Genomic DNA, 21,596 nt, shown 5'->3' with positions numbered 1-21,596 from the left:
GACCAGAGAGAGGGGCGCCTGGGTGGCTCAGTTGGTTGAGCAACTGCCTTCGGCTCAGGTCATGATCCGGAGTCCTGGGATTGAGTCCCACATCAAGCTCCTGGCTGGGCAGGGAGTCTGCTTCTCCCTCTGACCCTCTCCCTTCTCATGCTGTCTCTCTCTCCCTCCCTCTCTAATAAATAAATAAAATCTTAAAAAAAAAAAAAGAAAGGACCAGAGAGAAATGCCTACATAGGATCCTACTATGTTATGTTTCTGCCCACCCTCCCCCTCCTAAGTGGGCTCTAGAACCATAGACCACCCACAGTCTTTTCTCCCTGCCCATCCATCTCTTCACTTCCCAAAGTGCCCCAGATGGTGTTCTACCAGCATCAACTGAATATTAATACTCTTCGTCTGCATTATGGAAGAGATTACAACGACTCTGTATTTTTTGGAATCAACCTCATAGGGTTGCCAGATTTAGCCAATACTCTCAATAATAAGAATATAAGACACCCTGTTAATTCGAATTCCAGATCAACGAAGAATAATTTTGAAGCATAAGAATGTATATCCCCAGAATTGCCTGGGGCATATTTATATTTATACTAAACAATTATTTGCTGTTTATCTGAAATTTGAATTTAACTGAGTGTTTGTATTTTATCTGGCAACCCTACCCATGGAAATTCTAATATATTAGATTTGGAGTTTACAGATCTAATGACTTTACCTTCTTCCCTAATAAGTGTTCATCTTGTTTCACATTTGGGCATGGAAGAGGGGAGGGGTTAGTTAGGTGTAAACATTATACCAAGAAGTGGAAAACAATGAATATGAGGCAGAGCTTAGGAATCACATGAGCTGGCTACTAATATTTTAGCGCCCTGCAGAGAGCATGGACATCAGGAAAATGTGAATGGGAAGACGAGCATTTCTGGGCATGGCAAAAAAAAAAAAAAAAAATCCTGGATCAACGCCTTGCCTGTGTGCATGTTGTCATGTTCAGTGTTTGAAGAACATGTGAAAAAGTTTGATTCTGAAGCATAGCATGTGATTAAGCCAAGAGAAGAAGATCCCAATTCAGCAAAGGAAAGCTGACACTCTATTTGTAACAAGAAGCTTATTTCACTTATCAATTCCGGGACTCCCCACTTTTTTATACTAAGAAAAAAATTTTTTTAAGAAAATTTCTTTTTATAGGAAGAAAAACTGAGATACAGAGACAATGAATTTAGGAGTTGATCCCCATTGGTCGCCATTGCATTTTTTTTCTTGAATTGCAAAACCAGAAGATGATGGTTTTTTTCCCCTGAATTTGCTTGGATTTCCTCTTTTCTGTCCAAGTTACAGCAAAATTGAGGATGAGCAGCACAGCCCCTCTACCCAGGCAACAGTCTGTCTGGTCCATTTTAAAGGCCCTATTTTCCTATCTTTTTGGATGACAGAATCATAAGGTGAAGAAAAAGGAGGTAAAAGCCAAGAAGCTCTACCAAACTGTTGCATAAATGAGAACTGAGAACATTTGAGAATTATCTTCTTACTTTACATAAAAAGGCAAAACCTTAGAAGTCCGGAAAGGGGCACTTCTTCTTCTTCCCAGTATTTTCTCCAAATCCTATCTTTGCCCAAAATGTAACTCAGTGGCAGGATGTGAGGCCAGTGATCTGGGGAGACCTTAGGAATACGGAACATGGGTGGCCCCCTTTTTGTGGAGGAAAGAGACTCTGGAGGCATGAAACTTAGCTGTGCATGAAATGAATGCCATCTGAAATGCAGCTATGAGGGAAAAAGTCGTACACTTTGTAAACTTTGAAGGCCCCTGACTCACAGAAGCTCCAAGTGGGAATTCAGCTGGATTTCTCTGCACAAGGTCTATGACACTCTTCACTAGCAGTTAACAAATGGTCTCCCACATACAGTAACACCACTTTTTAATCTCCAGCCCCCACCTCCAACCAACTGCAATCTCTATCCCTCCACTCCCTCTGTCTTTACAAAACAAAATAAGCCTGTATGGAAATTCAAGTGTGGCTTCCTAATACAGTTTGCTTATGCAAATAAAGATTCGGCCAGGATATCTTTCTATGGAGCTTTTATTTGCATACACAATCCCGGGACTCTAATATCCAGCTGGGGATTTTTTTTTTTTTTCATAAGTCCATTCAACTTAGTGGAGAATGGTGGATATTTTAAACAAATGTCCAAGCATGCTGGCCCAATTCAGGGATCTTAACTGCTGGTTTCAAACACTGGTGTCTTCTTAGACATTGAAAGAGAGAAATCTCCACAACTGACTTCTATGTTGTCCTCACTTCCCAAGGACATGGAGATGGAAACTGCTCTGCCTTCATTCATTGTTTTCTTGTGCTTGCATTTTTCTTTCTTTTTTTTTTTTAAGATTTTATTTATTTGACAGAGAGAGACACAGCGAGAGAGGGAACACAAGCAGGGGGGAGTGGGAGAGGGAGAAGCAGGCTTCCCGCGGAGCAGGGAGCCCGACGCGGGACTCGATCCCAGGACCCTGGGATCATGACCTGAGCCGAAGGCAGGCGCTTAACGACTGAGCCACCCAGGTGCCCCGCTTGCGTTTTTATTTGGGTTCAGTATGAGCATAGTTAAGACTGAGAATGGATGGAACACACCACAGAAAGATAAAATTATTTTCTTGAGGTTAGAAGAGTATTTCCCAAAGCGTAGGAAGCATACCATTGGTATCACAGATAATTTTAGGTAATGCAGAGATAAAATGCTAAAAAAACATTAAAATGGAGAAAATACTCTTCCCCCCCGCCCCAACTTTCATCTAATCTTTCTAAGAACATTCGGGGGCAAAAGCTTACTCTAATGCTGGTACATCTTTAACATTTTTCTATTGCTGGCAAATTGCATTTTAATAAAGCTAGAAAGGCATTAGATTCGGAGTTGACACAAACATGGTAGCTAGAATGCAATTTTTTTTATTAGCCATATTCATGGTTACCTCTTTATGAAAAATGACTTGAGTTTTCCATGTATCATGTAATATAAAGTTTTCTTTAGAGATACCTTTAAATAGGAAATGAGTCCTTTTTAATATAAAAAGATCAACCAACTAATACTATATCTGACAAAAACGATGAAGATGGTATGCATACTTTCGACATTTGGGAAACACTGAGTTAGAAGGATAATTTCAGAACCCTGGTCCACACTAGGAAGAAACTAGTCAGATGTTTATGTATAATTACGGAGAAGAGAGTCATTGAAATTTGACTCAGGTCATTTTTAATTCCCTGTCATGATTCCAACCACACAAGGCTGTCTTCCCTGAAGCAGAGCTGAGGGGACCCAGGACAGCCACGGGTACATGTGGTGAAGACCAGGGTTCTCTCTCTTTTTTTTTTTTCTTTCTAATTTAACAAGATACAGACCTTATGCCTAAAGAATTTTCTAAATGTGAATCCTAGCCTGGGGCTATGCAGGTGCTTTTTCTTGGTGACTTTAGCTTGGTTCTCAAAGGTCTTCTGTCCGGCTTGGCCATCACAGACACTTTCTGCTTTGGATGCCTTTTGGGCAATAGCAGTCATAACTTAGAACTTTATTTTTAAACAAAGTCCTTCCCCCCCCCCGCCCTGTCATTTTTAAGTGCATTGAAACTCTTTGACATTAGCTGCTGGTATATCACCCGCATCCCCCAACCACAACATTCACATCATGTGACTGTTCCTCTTTTTTAAACTCTCAGAGACAATTTGCTACACAGTAGATTCCCAGTCTATTTTGAGTACATGTCGATTTTCAACAGGGCGACCTATTTAAATGACCCAGATTAACCCAAATCCATTTGCTAAAGACAATGGCAGGACATTTAAGCTCCGTCTATATGATATAAAATATTCAGATAAAAAAAAGAAGATAACACAGCCCCTACTTGATCATTTTAAAGATCTAAACACTCTTGTCTCATGGGAAAGGAAAAGATACATGAAAACAATTTATTTTTGCATCTTGGAGTCAAGACAAGCACTTAGCCTGGAGGGCTTTCTTTCTCCAACCCATCTTTTATTCAGTATTAGAAACTTCAGGGAAGCAGTATCTGCAAAAATTTCAACCGACTTCTAGGTGGGCAGATCTCTCAGGCAAGAGAAGTGTCTACTGCGTGCCCGTCCACTGAGCCAAAGTTGGGGGAGATTGGAACTGCAACAGTCCAGCAACAACCATTCAGAATTGTCGACTCCAATTACAAATGGCAGGGGATTTTGCGTAAAGTGTGGAGTGTGCTCAAAATTGTCCAGGCCAAATGGGAAGATGGACAAACCGTGTAAATGTTTCAAAAGCAAGAATCTAAGAACTTTGGTAGAAAGGATGTTAAAAACACAGGTTTGTGGAAAGAGGTCGGTTTGTGTCGTAGATGACCTACATTCACAAAACCCTCTTCTGAGGCTCAACTCCACTAGAAATGACCCTGACCTCTCTGGGCAGGGTCGGGAGATTTTATCAGCTAGGTTCGTGCAGTTGGGGCCTTGATGCATGAGCAGCTGAAGAGAATGAGTGCATCAGGTCACTTGGGAAGCCACACAACACACCCACATACCCCACTGTTTATAGCTTATTGTGCTGTGTGATTTCAAACAATGCAAGACACAGAATCAAAAGAGAAACATTTGGACCCAACTATTCATTGAACTTGACCTTAGCTCCCTTATAGCAGATGACTAATTTTATAGGAAAATGCATGTAGATACCTCAGATAAATATTTGTTTCTACTGGGAGAAGAACATTCTAGAAGAAGCAATCGATAACTACAAATGTCATCATGGCATTCAATACATCTTGCAGTGATTATGGAAGTAGCGATCAAGAGTTCCATGGTTTACCAGGCATTGTCACCCTTCCTTCAAGGCCGGGGTGGTGAGACAGAATTTTTATTGTCCCAACTTTACAGATGTTGAGATCTGGATTCAGATAGGTTTGGATCATATCACATAGCTACCACAAAACAGGCCTGGAGCTCAAACTCAGGTCTTGAGACAAATTCTAGGATCCTTTTCCCAACCTGGCCCCTTCGAATATTGGTAACAGATGTATTGGGCTGGCCAAGCCATTTATTGGGTCCCAGTGTCTTTCAAAGCACTCTCAGTTATCAAAAGAAGGACGCAAGACACTTATCTGTCACCAAGTTCAACTTTCCTCACGATTCCCGTGAAAGTTAAACCATGTGTTCCATTAGGGATAATCAGTTCTGTCAAGTGTAAAGGAAAACATCTCTAGAAAGTAATTGTTCTGAATAAAATTTATTCTCAGGGGAATTGGTTGGATCTCTAGGATGACAGTGAAAAAATTTAAGCTCTCTAGGGCATCCTAACTCTAAACATTCCTTCCCTTGGCAAGCGTCCAATGGTGACTTTCATTTCACCGAACAATTGCCTTTGTGGTGGAGATTTATTTTTTCCAAATTATATGAAAAACATGGAACGTATTTTTTAAAAACCAAAAATGGAGCAGTTTACTTCTACTTTAAATTGTCTCACCTCTTTCTCATTTCCAGTGGCTAATTTGTACTATATTCCTATATTCCCTGGGTCTCTTCACACACAATTAAAAAGACTAACGTGATATATGGTTGTTAGTATTCTGTTCTTATTTTATATAAGAAATTGGTGATTGTGAAATTGTTTATCCAGAGTTAGCAAATATTTCAAGCTTTCCACTAAAATTTTCATCAAAATACCACTGACCCAAACAAAACACGTTAAAGACAATTTAACAGCACTATTAAATTGCTAAATACACACACACACATACACAATTCAAGAAACAAAGCAGCAGACACAAATCCAAATCCAATCCCATACACAAACCCAAACGTGAACACACTTCAAACTACCTACCGTGTCTTCCAGATCTTTTTTTGTTTCAGCTTTGCTAGGTGAAACCTTAAAAGTTTAAGAAAACCAAATATTAAAAATCATAGCTAGCTCTTTAGGGTGATTTGATTTCATAGAGACATCGTTTTTGGGGGGGTGGTACAGTTCACTCTGCAGGTAAAGAATGTAATGAGAAGTCCTTTTCAGTGCAAAGGCATTCTACCAAGTTCAGTAGAAAGCCACGGTCTTCTGGATAATTTCTAGGTATAAAAGAGTTTGAAATATTAGTGTTTTATAATGAAATACATCAGACCTTATACATTCACTAAGAGCCTGACCACCTTCAAAATTGTCTCCTGGAAGGCCACAGACTTTCCATCACTCCTACCACTAATCCAAACAAACACCCCTTTGGTGTTTGTGGCACATTCTGTTGACTTGTTTTTACCTTTTGAGGCTAGTCTTGGGCTTTGGAAAGAACCCAAACACACTTGGAGCTGTCTGTTTGATTATGCATTCATTGATTCATTGATTCATTGATTCATTCAGTCCTCTCACAGGTCTGGCATGGGCCAGGCTTGACTGCCTTGAGGAGTCAGAGACAAGCAAGCCTTAGAGGATCTGGGTCCCTGCCTCTATGCCATCAACATAGTAGATTTTGATGTAACAAGATAGGAAGTGATTTCTTCAGTTTTATTTGCCATCTGAAGGCAAGACTGCTTTGATAGGTCAACAACTCAAGGAGCTTTTCTCCAATTATGCTTATGATCAATGACCATTAGACATGGAACTTCAGGAGAGTGGCATCGCAACACAGCTCATGTCACACAGTTGGGGCACCTGATGTTCATACCACAGCTCCCGGCTCTGAGGGCTCCCTCACTGAATGCTCGATGTGACACAATCCTCTTGCAAAGCACATCTTGTCCCTGTTCTCCAATGTTCCAGCTGCACCATCATGATCCCCCATCCGGTACAATAACAAATATACATCATTCGCAGAATTAACACAACTTTTGAGCAATAGGAAAGAGGAAAGAAGGGGCAACAACCACTCACCAGAGTTTTAAAGAAGCTCATGATGGAATTATTATTCTTCGTTGTGTTTGTGGTCTGGGGGTCCTCCTTTGCAGTCTCCAGCTCTTCCAGGTCCCCGGGGACAGAGCAACTCACAGTGGGGATCTCTTGTCCTTCTCTCCCCTTGCTGTCCACTATGTCCTAGGTGTAAAACAGAGTTGTCACTGTCGCCACTGGTTGAATGTGGACTCTCACAGTAATAACTTTTGCTTTGCACCCCTTTCTCCCTGACCCTCTAATTCCAGCCATTCTTCTTCTGCCCACGGGTGTGCAGAACAATCAGGAGCTTATGAGAGTCACTCTTCCTTCCCCTCCTCTGCTTTCTAACATATTCAGCATTTGCACTCAGTTGGAGGGACATTGTTTGGAGCCAGAGGGTAGCAAACATAGCAGTGCACGTTGCCTCCCAAACAAAACCCCTTTTCTCCCAATTCTACAAGGAGGTTGTGTATGATGCCAATATTTCCCAACTTCATGGTCACCTAGTCTAATGATCTGTACATTATCCTCAGAGACGCCTCCATTTGACTTCCCACAATCCCCACAGTGAGAACCATATCAACTTTTTTTTAAAGATTTTATTTATTTATTTGACAGAGAGAGAGTTAGCAAGAGCAGGAACACAAGCAGGGGGAGTGGGAGAGGGAGAAGCAGGCTTTCCGCCAAGCAGGGAGCCCGATGCGGGGCTCGATCCCAGGACCCTGGGATCATGACCTGAGCCGAAGGCAGATGCTTAACGACTGAGCCACCCAGGCATGCCCCTATCAACTTTTTTAAAAGCACTTTTTTTTAAAGAGTTATTTACCCATTTTAAAGAGGAGAGCGCACAAGCAGGGGGGAGGAGCAGAAGGAGAGGGAGAGAGAGAATCTCAAGCAGACTGCACACTGAGCATGGAGCCGATGTAGGGCTTGATCTCACCACCCCGAGATCATGACCAGAACTGAAATCAAGAGTCAGATGCTCAACTGACTGAGCCACTCCAGGTGTCCCTAAAAGTATGATGTTTTAAAATAATAACTCCGTGGGCGCCTGGGTGGCTCAGTTGGTTAAGCGACTGCCTTCGGCTCAGGTCATGATCCTGGAGTCCCGGGATTGAGTCCCGCATCGGGCTACCTGCTCAGCAGGGAGTCTGCTTCTCCCTCTCCCGCTCCCCCCTCTTGTGCTCTTTCTCTCACTCTCTCTCTCAAATAAATAAATAAAATCTTTAAAAAAATAAATAAATAAATAAAATAAAATAAAATAATAACTCCGTTTTGGGGACCTGGGAGCTTATTGGTGCAAGGGATGTGATACAGGGACTGATTTTCTCCTCTAACTCACGCAGAAGGGTAGGAACATTCCAAACCTGTACTCCTTTCCCCATCTCTATGCCCGTGACCCTGCGCTAAGCCAGGTTACTTCAAACCCATCCATTCCTCACTGATGTCTTTCTGGGTCTTGCCATCCACAGCGTCTATGTATTCCTCTCTCTGAGTTTCTGTACCTCTGTTCTCCTCGGCACTCACTTGGCATGTAGGTTATGTACACAAGACTAGCCTAACACCAGGGGCCAGGCCAGAATAGTCTGCATTAAAAATGGGGCTTTTGTGGAAGGGCTATAAAAATACAAAAACACATTTTGATGAATATTTGATTTTTTTTTAAGATTTTTATTTATTTATTGAGAGAGAGAGAATGACAGAGAGACAGCATGAGAGGGTGGAGGGTCAGAGGGAGAAGCAGACTCCCTGCCGAGCAGGGAGCCCGATGCGGGACTCGATCCAGGGACTCCAGGATCATGACCTGAGCCGAAGGCAGTTGCTTAACCAACTGAGCCACCCAGGTACCCCTTGATGAATATTTGAAACGGTAATAATGATATATGTATCCCGCAGGGGTACTCTTTCCAGCCTCAGCACTCCTTTCAAATGGAGAGGTGCTTCTTGTGAAATGCCTCATAAAGATCTGGAACTTCGTAAAATTAAAAGCAGCTAAAAGCCATGGCCTTAACAAACTTGTTAGGTTTTCTAGCTAATTCCAGGCAAAACCTGTTTTGTGTTGGAAGAGAGGCTCTTTTAAAAAACAGGTTCTCAGGGCACCTGGGTGGCTCAGTCGGTGAAGCATCTGCCCTCGGCTCAGGTGATGATCTCAGGGTCCTGGGATCGAGCCCCACATTGGGCTCCCTGCTCAGCGGGGAGTCTGCTTCTTCCTCTCCCTCTGCCCCTCCCTCCCACTCATGCACACACACACACACACACACACACTCTCTCTCTGTGTCAAAAAATAAATAAAATCTTAAAAAAAAAATAAAAACAGGTTCTAATATGAGTTGAACTCTTTTTTTCTAATTCAAGATACAATTCAGATCCACGTTATTAAGGCGGAAGGATGGCTGAAAATTCTGTTTGTAGCAGATGAGTGCCGGAGTACCCACAGGTGCGTGTGTATACATACAAATTTATTGTTCCAGTGTGCTTTAGAAAAATATTCCCAGCATCAAACCTATGGTACAATGGATATTTTTGCTTAGGTGAAGCTGAGTACAAAGAACATTTGAAATAAAATTTGAAATAAAAAAATATTACATAAATATCAAACAGGTGTTTTGGAAAATGAGCCATTTATGAAAGTGGTATAAGGAATAAGTCTAATTGAGAAATGCCCCACTGGGTCTAACTTATGGTGTGGCCTAGGACGAAGTTATTTCCATTCACTCATTTCCTCATCTGCGCTCAGTAGCTAAGGGGGAAACTTGAACTAGGGCCCAAACTGCAGAGAGACCACAGGGTGTCAGCCCGGGCTCTGGGGCCAGTAGCCCAGACTTTACTCCCTGCTCCACCAACCATACCTGTGCAGTCCTGCGCATGTTCCCTAACATCCGTGCACCGGTGGGCTCATCTATAGAAGGAGCATGATGAGTAGCACCCGCCCCTTAGAGCCGTGGGGGGAGTAAATGGGAGAGTCCACTTACAGGACGCAGGACAAGGCATTGCACCTGGTAAGCATTCAGTGAATGTTAACCATTCCACAAGGCCTTCCTACTGCTGCCAGTCCATAGTGGACAAAGGCTGGGAGAGAGGACAGTCCTCTGAGTAAAAGACAAGTGAGCCCCTCTGGCCCACGGACGCTTAGTTGGACCGCATATTAGAACCACCTGGGCAGTGTTTAAGCCAATGCCCCTGCCCAGACCCCACTCAGACCAATTAAATGAGAATTTCTGGAGGTCTGCAGAATCCCGGGGGATACCAATGTGCCCCGGGGCTGAGTTCAACTGGAGTCGAGGGAAGGGAAGGCCCGAGGATGATGCCATGTTTGCCCTTGGCCATGGAGCCTGTCACGGGGATGGGTGGAGGTAGGGGAGGGGTTTTAGCCAGAGATAAGAGCATGAAAAATGTAGAGAAGCTGAGGAGGGGGAATAGGGCTGGGGAAGGTTTGGGGTGAGGTTATTCAGTTCAACTAAGGGGGAGGGGGTATGACAGTCAGGGTGGTTAGGGAAATGCCACCCTGAGCCGGACTGAGGAAGTGCTGAGTGCCAACTTAAGGAGTAGGTGCTGTGGAGGGTTTCTGGGCTGGAGCAGCCTTTCTGTCCCTCACCACGAGGTTGGGGTGCAGGGCAATGAGCCCCCAAAGCAGCAGAAAGTAGAGAGTTCCCTCAGGGAAATTTAAGGCAGAGAAGGCCCCATCTCTGCCCCAGAGGGAGTCGTCTGTGGTTGCCTACAACACAAAAAATGCAATGAGTCAAGAGAGGACATCAGCACCAAAAGGCAAAAAGGCTAGAGTTCTTTTCTCTTGGTCCCTCCTCCCCGAACGCACACACCTGATGGCAGAGGAGAAGAAGTAAAAGGGTAAATCCTACCCCCTCCAGATGGTAAGTCCAAGGTCCTGTCAGAGCTCGATTCCAGAAAAAACTGGGATGAATGTAAAAGTGGATATGAGATGGAAGTTTTTATTTTTTTAAAAGATTTTATTTATTTACTTGTCAGAGAGTCAGCGCACAAGCAGGGGGAGAGGCAGGCAGAGGGAGAGGGAGAAGCAGACTCCCCACTGGGCAGGGAGCCCGATGCGGGGCTCGATTCCAGGACCTCCCAGGACCCTGGGATCATGACCTGAGCCGAAGGCAGACGCTTAACCGACTGAGCCACCGAGGTGTCCTGAGATGGAAGTTTTTAAACTGGACTGGACTTTTGAATCCCTGCAAGGTTTGGGATCTGCCTGTGATAGCATAAGAATTAGGAAAGAAGCTGTTTATCAAGTGTCTACCAGGCTTGTCACATGGCCACAGTCACTGCCCATATAGAAGCGAATGAGACGCACGCAGCCCTGTCCTCAGACAGCTGACATTCGAGCAGGGGAGCAAGGAAAAACGAAGCAAAGATACAGATGAACCAATAAATGTAACATGCCTCAAACTGTGAAGACTGCAAGAGAAAAAATGAAGATGAGGGCACAGAGGGTGAATTAGACGCTGGGTGAAGTCCTCCAAGAACGGATGTGTGGGGGTGGGGGAGACACCTATTCTGGAAGGCTCCTGGCGTCCAGGCTGGGTCAGCTGCTCTGAGCCCCTCTGGCCCCACAGCCCACGGGCTCCCAGTGTTCCTCACAGTGAGCTCAAGGGCTGGATTCTAGGCCACCACCAGTTCCCGGACAGGCGTTTCCGGCAGGCAGCAATAGGCAATGATTCTTCTCTGAGATCCCAGGCTAGACACACAGGGAACATTTACTGAACTTCCTGGAAATAAAATGGAACACGGTGGAGTCAGCGGAAGGGGGGATGAATTGGTAGACGGTCAGGTGGTCCCCATGGGTCTAGGTGGCCGGCAGGGAAAACTTGACACAATGGCTCTCCTCTGAGGAAGGTGGATAACCGTCAGTAGCTCTTTGCCCAGCATAAAGCACTCTGGATGGAGGAGACACGGTTGGACAGGACTCCAGGAACGGAGGAGACCTTCAACTCTCTCCTCTGCCCCGTGGCATTTTCTCTTGACATCTCTGAAGACGCTCACCTCTACCTCCCTGATTTCTCAGGTGCAGCAGGGTCTTGAGTCTTGGACAGCAACTGAGGGTAAGTGCCTCCTGTTCAATGCAAGGAGGTGGTGGGTCTGCCTGGGGATCCCCTCAGTGAGAGCTTTATGGCCTTTCACATTGAAATTCTCAGCTTGAACTTGAGCCCTTTCCTTGAAGTGTTCTTTGTTCTTCTTAGACTGGCTTTTTTTTTTTTTTTTAAAGATTTTATTTATTTATTTTAACAGAGAGAGAGAGACAGCGAGAGAGGGAACACAAGCGGGGGGAGTGGGAGAGGGAGAAGCAGGCTTCCCGTGGAGCAGGGAGCCCGATGTGGGGCTCGATCCCAGGACCCTGGGATCATGACCTGAGCCGAAGGCAGACACTTAACGACTGAGCCACCCAGGCACCCCTAGACTGGCTTTTAGAGAGAACATGACTTCTGCTTCCAGAAAGATGGAGAATATGAACGTTTCCTTATCCTCCCAGTAAGCACAACGGGAAGCCCCTGGTTTCTCTCTGCCAGATGGAGAGGAGAAGACAGACCAGCTAGGGAATGGAGGAACCACAGAGTGCGGAGTGCCCTGGGGTTGCTTTTTGCCTCATAGATCCTAGACTTGGAAATGGAGGAGGCAGCAACCTGCAAATACCAAAAAAATGACCAGAAAAACGCTGGCAAGGAGGCAGAAAAACTAGATCGCTCACACACTGCTTGCTGGTGGGCAGGCACACGGCACAGCCTGTGTAGAAAAGAGTTTGCCGGTTTCTTGACAAACTAAATACACAACCACAATACGACCCAGCAATTGCATTCCTGGGCCTTTTTTCCACCGGTGAAATGAAGACATATATTCACACAAAAACCTACACATGGAAGTTTATAGCAACTTCGTTTGTAATAGCCCCAAACCGGAAACAACCGAATGTGTTTCAACGGATGAATGGCTAAACAGAATGTGGTCTCTCCGTGGCACGGAATAGTATTCAGCAATAAAAAAGGAAGGAAAGGAGCAATATGTATTGATAGACTCAAAGACTTTGATGAGCCTCCAGAAAATTCTGCTGTCCAAAGAGTGTACATTCTGTATGATTCCGTTTATATACCATTGTTGAAAGGACCGAGCTATTGAAATGGAGCACAGATGGGTGGTTGTCAGAAGTTGGGAGGGAAGTGGATGTATCTAGAGGAGGGCAGCATGAGGTGGAAATGTTCTCCATGGAACTGTATCAATATCAATATCCTGGTGGTGATATTGTAGCATAGTTTTGCAAGATGTTACCGCTGAGGGACCCTGGATAAAGGGATTTCTTTGTATTATCTCTTACAACCACATGTGAATCTACAATAATTTCAAGATTAATAATTAAAAAAAGGATAGTTCTGGAAGAGTAAGAATGAAGAACCAATAAAAAGTCCAACAATTCTGGAATAGGTCAATAAATTAGCATGTGGTACTGACGTGTGAGATTAACCTCTAGGCTACACTAACCTACATTTCTACGTGTAGGAATGAACACATTCCATGTGATGGAATATTCTGCAGCCATGAATTCTTTGAGGAAAAGTATAATGAGGAGAAAAAAAAGTCAATGATAATAATAATCATGACCAACCTTTATGTGTCAGGCCCTGCTAAACTAGTTAAAAAGGCCTCATGTAAGTCTTACAAGGATTTCGTGAGGTATGTACCATATGCAGGTTTTTTTTTTTTTTACTGATGAATAAATTGAGGCATGAAAAGGATAAATAACTTGCGTATGGTCATAGAGTAGAACTGAATTTGACTCCAGGCCCAGATTATTTCGGAGGCAAAAAGTATGTACGCTCCACGCTGCCTTACCTCCACCAACTCCCTTCAGGTGTTTACTCAAAACCAAGAGTTTTCCTATTTAATTTCTCTTGCTTCTATTCCTCTCCCCCGCTATACACACATTTTTTCCAGATACATATGGGAATTTAGTGTATGATAAAGATGTCGCCTCAAATCTATCCAAAGTGAAGGGCTGTTTAATCAAAGATACAGGGACAACAAGGTGGTCATCTGAAAACAAATTACCTGGTGTCCTAAGTCAACCCTATATAAGGACAGAATCCAAATGGATAAAAACGCTAGAAGAAAACATGGGAAAAATATTTATATTTTATAATTTTGGATTGAGAAGACTTCTGTAACTGTGACTCAAAATCCAGATGCCATAAAAGGAAAGATTGAGAGAAAAAAAATAAACATCCAAATGTTTGGAAACATTCTGTTGGGAGGCTGGTTTAAGAAGCAGGCACTCTTGTTCACTGCTGATTGGAATGTAAATTAGTTTAGTACCAATTGAGGCCAATTTGGCATAATCTACCAAAATTTTTAAGAAGAACAGACTCTTTTATCTAGCAATTCCCCTTCTAAGAATTGACTCTAAAAAACTTTAAGTCACACACGTGTGAAAAGCCAAATGCATTAGGTTATTTACTGCAGTGAGCACTAGCAAATGTTGGGAAACCAGTCCAATGTCATTGTTAGGGTCCCGGTGAACTAGATCATGGCACATCCACACAGTTGAATACTACACAAGGGTTAGAAACGAGGAAGCTGTACAGATATGGAACTAGTGTTGCCTGAAAAAAAAAGCATGGAATAGACAGAGTGTATATTATATTACCTTCCGCATAAAAAAAAAGGAATAAAAATTTATGCTTGCATTTGCTTATGTATTTCCAAAGAAACCCTGGAAGGATACACTTAAAAATGCAAACAGTAATTATCTATAGTGGGTGGCATTAGTAGACAGACCATTTTTAGAATTTCTTAATTTGAGCCAGGTATTACGTACAAAAATCAAAATTAAAACAAAATGTAGGCAACTAATTCCAAATTTAAAAAAACACCCAGAGGGTGAAACTAAACACAGTTGGAAAGATGATGCCTTACATATTGAGTTATTTGTAGAAGGATCTTTGTTCTTAACTACAAATATGTCTTTGCTATTCTCATCAAGCCTCCAGATCATTCTCAGCAAACAGAAACTTTAGACTGAAGCAAAAAACGCTCCCCAGGAAATATCTGGAAACTTCTTTGATACAAACAGGTGTTCATGGTGTCAGCTTGTTTTTCATCTGAGTGGGAAGAAGCCTATTTTTCCCCCTTGCTGTTGGCTTCAAAGGGCAAACAGACAGGGACTCTAGTTAAGTGATCACAATTTGTCACTTTGAAAAATAATGCTGCCTTATCATAATTTGATTGTCTATAATAAAACCCACATGGAACTTCTGGCACCTTCCTTTAACTGTGAATTGTCAACTGGATTTCGGCCTCTTTAAACAAGGTCTACATTGTCAAAGTGAAAACATAAGCCATGAAAGCCTTGTCTGGAGCTATTAGTGATAAATGTCTCCGCCATCTAGGTTTCTTCACTGATGGCATGCCCCTGGTTTCAGTTTGAATCGTTGTGCCGAGAATCAGCACCTAGCGTACAGTTTAACACAAGAAAATTTGTCCGAAGAACACTGAATGGTACAGAAACCCATTACTCCGTTCCTTTCCATCTGTGAGAAATTTGAGCCACATGCTGCCTGGGATAAAAGGGAAAGCTCTGTTTCCTCTCCCACTTGGATGCCCCAACAGCACAAAGGGCATGGTGTGCTAGGCAACAATGGTCTCCAGACTGTCTTCTTCTGAGAGTACCGTCACCTGCACAGAGCCACTGTCAGACTGAGGGAGAAAAATGGAATTTGGTTAATTCTTAAAGACAGAATTTATCTTCCCATTTGCCCAGAAGGGAAAGCAAATTAATAAACAAGCAGGAAGGAACTCCAAAACCAAAGTCTACTAAAAATGTTCTGGGGGAACTTAAAAATTTCATATATATATATATATATTTTTTTTTTTCCCTACATTACATATAATATATTTACTTTGTTTTCCCACGAAGCTCAAAACCACCTAAGGAGAGTTCATCACTGTAACTAATTTTTATTTTCCCCAATCTTCCCGCCCAAATTCACATCGGCTGATAAAAAGGCATTCATTCACATCATTAAGCCCATGGCAAAAATAGGGAATGAACACAGCGCCTAAGAAATGCCAATTATGAAAGGCTTCAAAGACCGCCCATCCACAACCAAATTCCTCTTTCTCATCTCCTACTGGAGATTACTACACACCAGTTACAAGTGTATTTAAAAAGCCAGTGTTATCTGAACAGAGATTTGCCATCCTAGCTCTGAATTGCATAGTTCTGGAATTACAGTCAAGAAAAAAAGTAACTTCTTGCGGAAACTTACTAGCAGCCTTAGGGCGGCAACTGCGGATGCCTCAAGCCCTACAGCGCACTCTGCTGGAAGAATCCGGACATTACCTAGATTGTAGTATGTTCTTCAACTTAGCCAGGCAGTGCCCTGTGCTTGCTCCTTTTATAAAAAAGGAGAAAATATGGATGAGCAAAGAGGACAAATGTAATCTGCACCCATTATTCCATTACTGAAAATGACTGCTATCAACAATGTGTAATTTTTCATTCCACATCCCTCTCTGGATTCCTAAAGGATGCATAGGTGTTGGCAAGCGGGCAGATAGGATTTTTACCCTAAAAGGATTCTTCCTGTTTTGAACCCTGCTCTTCTCATTTATCACTGTCTTCACAGGTCACTCATTCCATTTCTGTGTCATGCTGGCTTATGACGTCTGATGTAAGGGTGTCCCATAATCAACAGAACAGCTCCCTTATTGGACTGTTTTAATCATCCCAACTTTCCTCTTATAGACATTGCTGGAATTAAAAAAAAAAAAAGCCTTGTGGATAAAATTTTGTCCATTTCCTCAATAAATTCCTAGGTGTCAAATTGCTCGTTCAAAAAGCACACTGTTTGAGACTGCCAACATGCCAGGGTTGAAACAATCTTCTTAATTAAGAAATTATCAAAGGCTTCAGAGGGCAATACAAATAACCTAAAAATATTGAAACATGAAAGCTATCTTTTCTTTGTCTTCTGGCGTGTTTCCTAAGAGGGGAATCTAAGCTGCATGACACAGGTCTAAAAACGTTCTATTTACCCATTTTCCCTCCTCTTTGGAAGAGAGGCAATATTGTTCATTTCATCTGCTTGTTCTAATTGAAACAGACTCGGCTGGACCAGCTATCCAGCGATGCTCTTTATGGTAAATCGTAAGATCACCACTGCAGACCTAACCTCAGGGTATTAAGACCTCAACTCGTAGCTCGGCAGCAAAAACCTAACACAGCACCTATATGTGATAGAGCCTCGTTAATCCATGGTGTTGACTGATGCAGAGATATTGTATTTATAAGATTAAATAAAGCAGTTGTTCATTGTGGTCAGAGTTGGAGGGGGAAAATAAATCTATCAAAGAAAGCAATTCACACTTGCTTCCTATGAATAAGGTTTTCCATTTTCTCTCTTAGAACTCCTCCACTTGAGGGGTAAGTGAATTTGTCAACTTGATCTTTAATGGTAAGTGAAGTGTGGATAGAGAATTAAGCAATGAAATGTGCTTTTCTTGCCTCTTTGTTTTGTTTTATTTTTGCAGCAGTCATTGCTTTGGGGCACCCTCTTAAAGTCCACTATGTATGATATAAAATGGAAAAATACAGTTGCTGTGGGCAAAGAGTGGGTGGAGAGTGGTTCCCAGGACAAGTCCCGTCAGACAAAAGGGATTTGTGGAAGATTCTTCTGTTCAACACGTGCAAGCTCCAGAGTGACTGTGGCATTTCACATTTATTAGAGGGAAAATATCCAGTTTTTTTTTTAAAAGTACCTCAAAATATAAAAGCTAATGACCCACAGACTAGAATATGTTTGTCATCTGTTTAACAAACACTTCTCAGTAGCGAGAAAACTGTTTTGCATGCTGCCAAAATTAGGCTGCAGACCTTCTAAGAATGGTTTGGCCTCGTGCAGAAAAAGAAAAAAAAAGTCCCATCCTTTTCCCTGAATTTTTAGGTTAGACCGAACTCCTTGGCCTTGCCCCCTACCCACTTAATTGTTTGCTACCTCTCCACTCTACTTTCTCTGTGTTCATGTCATCCATAGCCTTTTTTTATTTATTTGTTTATTTGTTTGTTCATTTTCTTTTTTTTTTTTTTAAGATTTTATTTATTTATTTGACAGAGAGAGAGACAGCGAGAGAGGGAACACAAGCAGGGGGAGTGGGAGAGGGAGAAGCAGGCTTCCCGCCGAGCAGGGAGCCCGATGCGGGGCTCGATCCCAGGACCCTGGGATCATGACCTGAGTCAAAGGCAGACGCTTAACGACTGAGCCACCCAGGTGCCCCTGTTCATTTTCTTTTTCTTCTTTTTAAAAAGATTTTATTTATTCATTTTGGAGAGAGAGAGCACGGGGGAAGGGACAGAAAGGGAGGTAGAGGGAGAATCTTAAGCAGACTCTGCGCCCCCAATGTGGGGCCCAATCTCATGACCCTGAGATCATGACCTGAACCAAAACCAAAAGTCAGAGGTTTAACTGACTGAGCTACCCAGGCGACCTGTTTATTTCCTTATTTACCATTGTTCTCTTCATTGGAATGAAAGCTTTCATGAGGTATATCATTCTATCTACCCTTAAATCATTCCTGGCACAAAGAAAGTACTCAGATGTTTGTTGAATGGATACATGAGAGTATTCAAGCCTCTTATTTATTGTTCAACACCTGCCAGTAGAATGACTCTCAGACTGGATTTACAGTTTATTAACAAGATGGTCACCGAAGTAGTTTCAAATTGTTATAAGTGCTAGGAAGGAAGTAAAGTGGTCTGTAAAGGAGATATTTCACTTTATTCTCAACCTTACCACAAAAAAGTAATACTGTAAGTGTTGTAGCAAAGGACAACTCCCATGTCACACTGTTGGGAACAAGGGAGAAGTGGGGACTGGATAAGCTGGAGAGTGAATGCCCCATCCCAAGCAGAAGCCACAACTCACATCCTGTCCGGGAATACAGGACGAAACTTCCCACTTTCCAGAAATATCTGAAACCTGGAAGTGTATTGGAATTTCATAATTTTAAAATTTTGTCAACTTTGTCCATTTCAAAATGTTATCCATCATCTAAAATATTAAAACACTGTGAAGTTAAAATAAAATCTATCTGTGGTTTGCTGCATCCTGCAAGAGGCCATTTTCCAACTTTGGTCTACACACCTAGCTCAGCATTTCCAAGAACAGTCCCTCAGAAGCCATGCCCAACTGTTAGACGGCTAGCAGTTTTATGGGTAATTAAGTTTAAGAAATGCTCAGTTAAACAAAGTGAAGCAGATCTGTTTGCTGCAGAACTTCTCAGGCCTTAAGGAGGCTGATTCTATTGTAAATCTTTAGGAAAGAGGATAAGGCAAGTTGTATTTTCTTTCTTTTTTTTTTTTTAAAGATTTTATTTATTTATTTGACAGAGAGAGACACAGCGAGAGAGGGAACACAAGCAGGGGGAGTAGGAGAGGGAGAAGCAGGCCTCCCTGCGGAGCAGGGAGCCCGATGCGGGGCTCGATCCCAGGGTCCCGGACCACGACCTGAGCCGAAGGCAGACGCTTAACGACTGAGCCACCCAGGCGCCCCGCAAGTTGTATTTTCTAAAACTATTTGATGGTGAGCTCTGTTTCAAGGTGGATCTCATTGGACCAATGTTCCACAGTTAGCTAATGTCCCAAAGTATTAGCTTCAGAAATTTTTTAAAAATATAAGATGCTTCAAAAGGTTCCAAATATTCCCTCTTTTTTGAACTTATAGGCACAGGGGCTAAGCGTGTGGGCACTGGTGATAAATTCCAGCTCTCTTGCTTTCTAGCCATAGGACCTCATGCAAGTTACTTCACCTCTCTTTGAGTTAGTAAATGCTCAATAAATTAGGGCTATTATTATAACCTGGCAGGGAGTGAATCAGACTGGATAGCACCAAAGGGAAAGTTAACTCAAAATTTATTTTGCATATCCATTGCAAAACACCATTCACTTAATATTCAACCATGATGATTAACACCATAACATGCTAAAGACTGAATTAAAAATACTGAGGGGCCACCTGGGTGGCTCAGTCGGTTAAGCATCTGATTCTTGGTTTAGGCTAAGGTCATGATATTGCCCCGTATCGGGCTCTGCGTTTGGTGCAGTCTGCTTGACCTTCTCCCTCCACCCCTCCCCTCGCCCCCCCCCACATGCTCTCTCTCTCTTTCTCAATGAATAAATAGAACCTTTAAAAAAATACTGAATAAATGATACAGATATATGATTCGACATAGTTTATCTCAGTGAAAGTATCTATATCATGCATATATTTTGAAGTCATTTTTTATTTAAAGCTGTGTTAGGCAGAGCTGATAATGAGATTGTGAGACTATATTCCAAGATTCTTTGCAGAGTCGTAACATGCTGTGTACCATCTTTGTTCTTGTCAAGTTCATCTAACAAACATCGCTGCATTCCAGGCAGTGTACCAGGCGCTGGGAACACTTGGTTGCATAAGACACAGCCACATCCCTCAAGATCACCATTTCCATATATGAGAAGGGTGATTATGGTGAAGAAATTTTTTCAAACATCATGTTGTGACCATTAGTAGATTAGAAAACAATTCAATGGGTCGAAACCAGCATTAAAAACAACAAACACAATAGAATAGAAAAGAATACAAAACACTAATGTGTGTTCTGGGCTGTGAAAACAGCACTATTCTGTGAATTCTTTGTTGCTTTCATGTGCGTGTCTATCAGGTCAAGGTGTGAAATCTAGTTCTTACTGCGGGTCATAATCAAATTAGACCATAGGAACAGGGGATCGGGGAGTAGCATCTACAGTTCCATGTACTCGATGATTTCCTGATATAAACTTGGATAGAAAAAAATATATCTGGTTTCTATTCATGGCATATCATCTTTGCTATCAGGGTCTGCTCTCTACTAAAGAAACTTGACAAGCCCTCCTTGGACCTTGACACAGATATGTGACTGAATTTACAACAGGTAACTCTTAGGAAACTCACTTGCCCTTTGAAAGGACACTATGACCACGGATGTACACTACTTGAAACTCTGGAAGCCATCTGGAAACCACACGTGGGCAGACTTGTGAACCAAGCTAACAATACATGGTAGGCCCTGGAGAATGACTCATCCTGGAGTATGAAGATGTTGAACTAGTGTAAACCCCCTACCTCTAGAATTCTCACTATGCTCAAGAAATAATATATCCTCCTCATTAACTATGCCACTGGTGATTGGGTGGGTTTTTTACTTGCAGTCAAAGGCACCCTAAATGATAGACTATCCACATTCCATCATGCAGGAAGACCATTTCGTTTAGTTTATAATTCTTTATTTCTCACTTTCTGAGAACTTAGAAAATATACTGTTTCATTTAGCATCATTACTATTGACTGCCTGTATAATCCTCTATCCTTACAATCCCCCCTCAGGCAGGCAGTATCTTCCTTTTCTGGATGAAAACACAAGGTTTGGAAATGACTGAGTGTTACAGGTTTTAGCAACTGATGGATCTTGATTATGGTTCTGCCACTAAATTAGCTGTGTGGTCTTGGGCAAGTAGCTTAACTTCTCTGAGCTCTAGCTTCCTCATCTGTTAAATGGCAATAAAAATACCTACCTTCTTGTGTTGTTATAAAAATCAAAGCAGATAAAATATGCCAAATGCTTACTACACAGCCTATGAATAATGAATTATTGAAAAGTGAGGCAATTATTATTATTTGACTTGA

The 21,596-nt window shown here is 42.4% G+C and overlaps 1 protein-coding gene across 5 annotated transcripts in view; it reads right to left on the bottom strand.

The window, feature by feature from the left end:
• Nucleotides 1-21,596, bottom strand: part of BCAS1 (brain enriched myelin associated protein 1) — a 92,580-nt gene that overhangs the window by 33,385 nt on the left and 37,599 nt on the right. For 3 of the 5 annotated variants that reach the window (XM_081832550.1, XM_081832553.1, XM_081832554.1), the window contains exons 5-7: nt 6,892-7,050; nt 5,857-5,901; nt 3,396-3,530 (exon numbers count right to left, since the gene is read on the bottom strand). In XM_081832550.1, the coding sequence (XP_081688676.1) occupies nt 3,396-3,530; nt 5,857-5,901; nt 6,892-7,050 (339 nt within the window). The remainder of the gene's footprint in view (nt 1-3,395; nt 3,531-5,856; nt 5,902-6,891; nt 7,051-21,596) is intronic. The other 2 variants (XM_081832552.1, XM_081832555.1) reach the window with 1 other exon arrangement.

Source organism: Leptonychotes weddellii, chromosome 10 (genome assembly GCF_054177405.1).
Source record: "Leptonychotes weddellii isolate Sample4059 chromosome 10, ASM5417740v2, whole genome shotgun sequence".
Classification (NCBI taxonomy): domain Eukaryota; kingdom Metazoa; phylum Chordata; class Mammalia; order Carnivora; family Phocidae; genus Leptonychotes; species Leptonychotes weddellii.
This window is presented reverse-complemented; position numbering and strand designations above follow the sequence as displayed.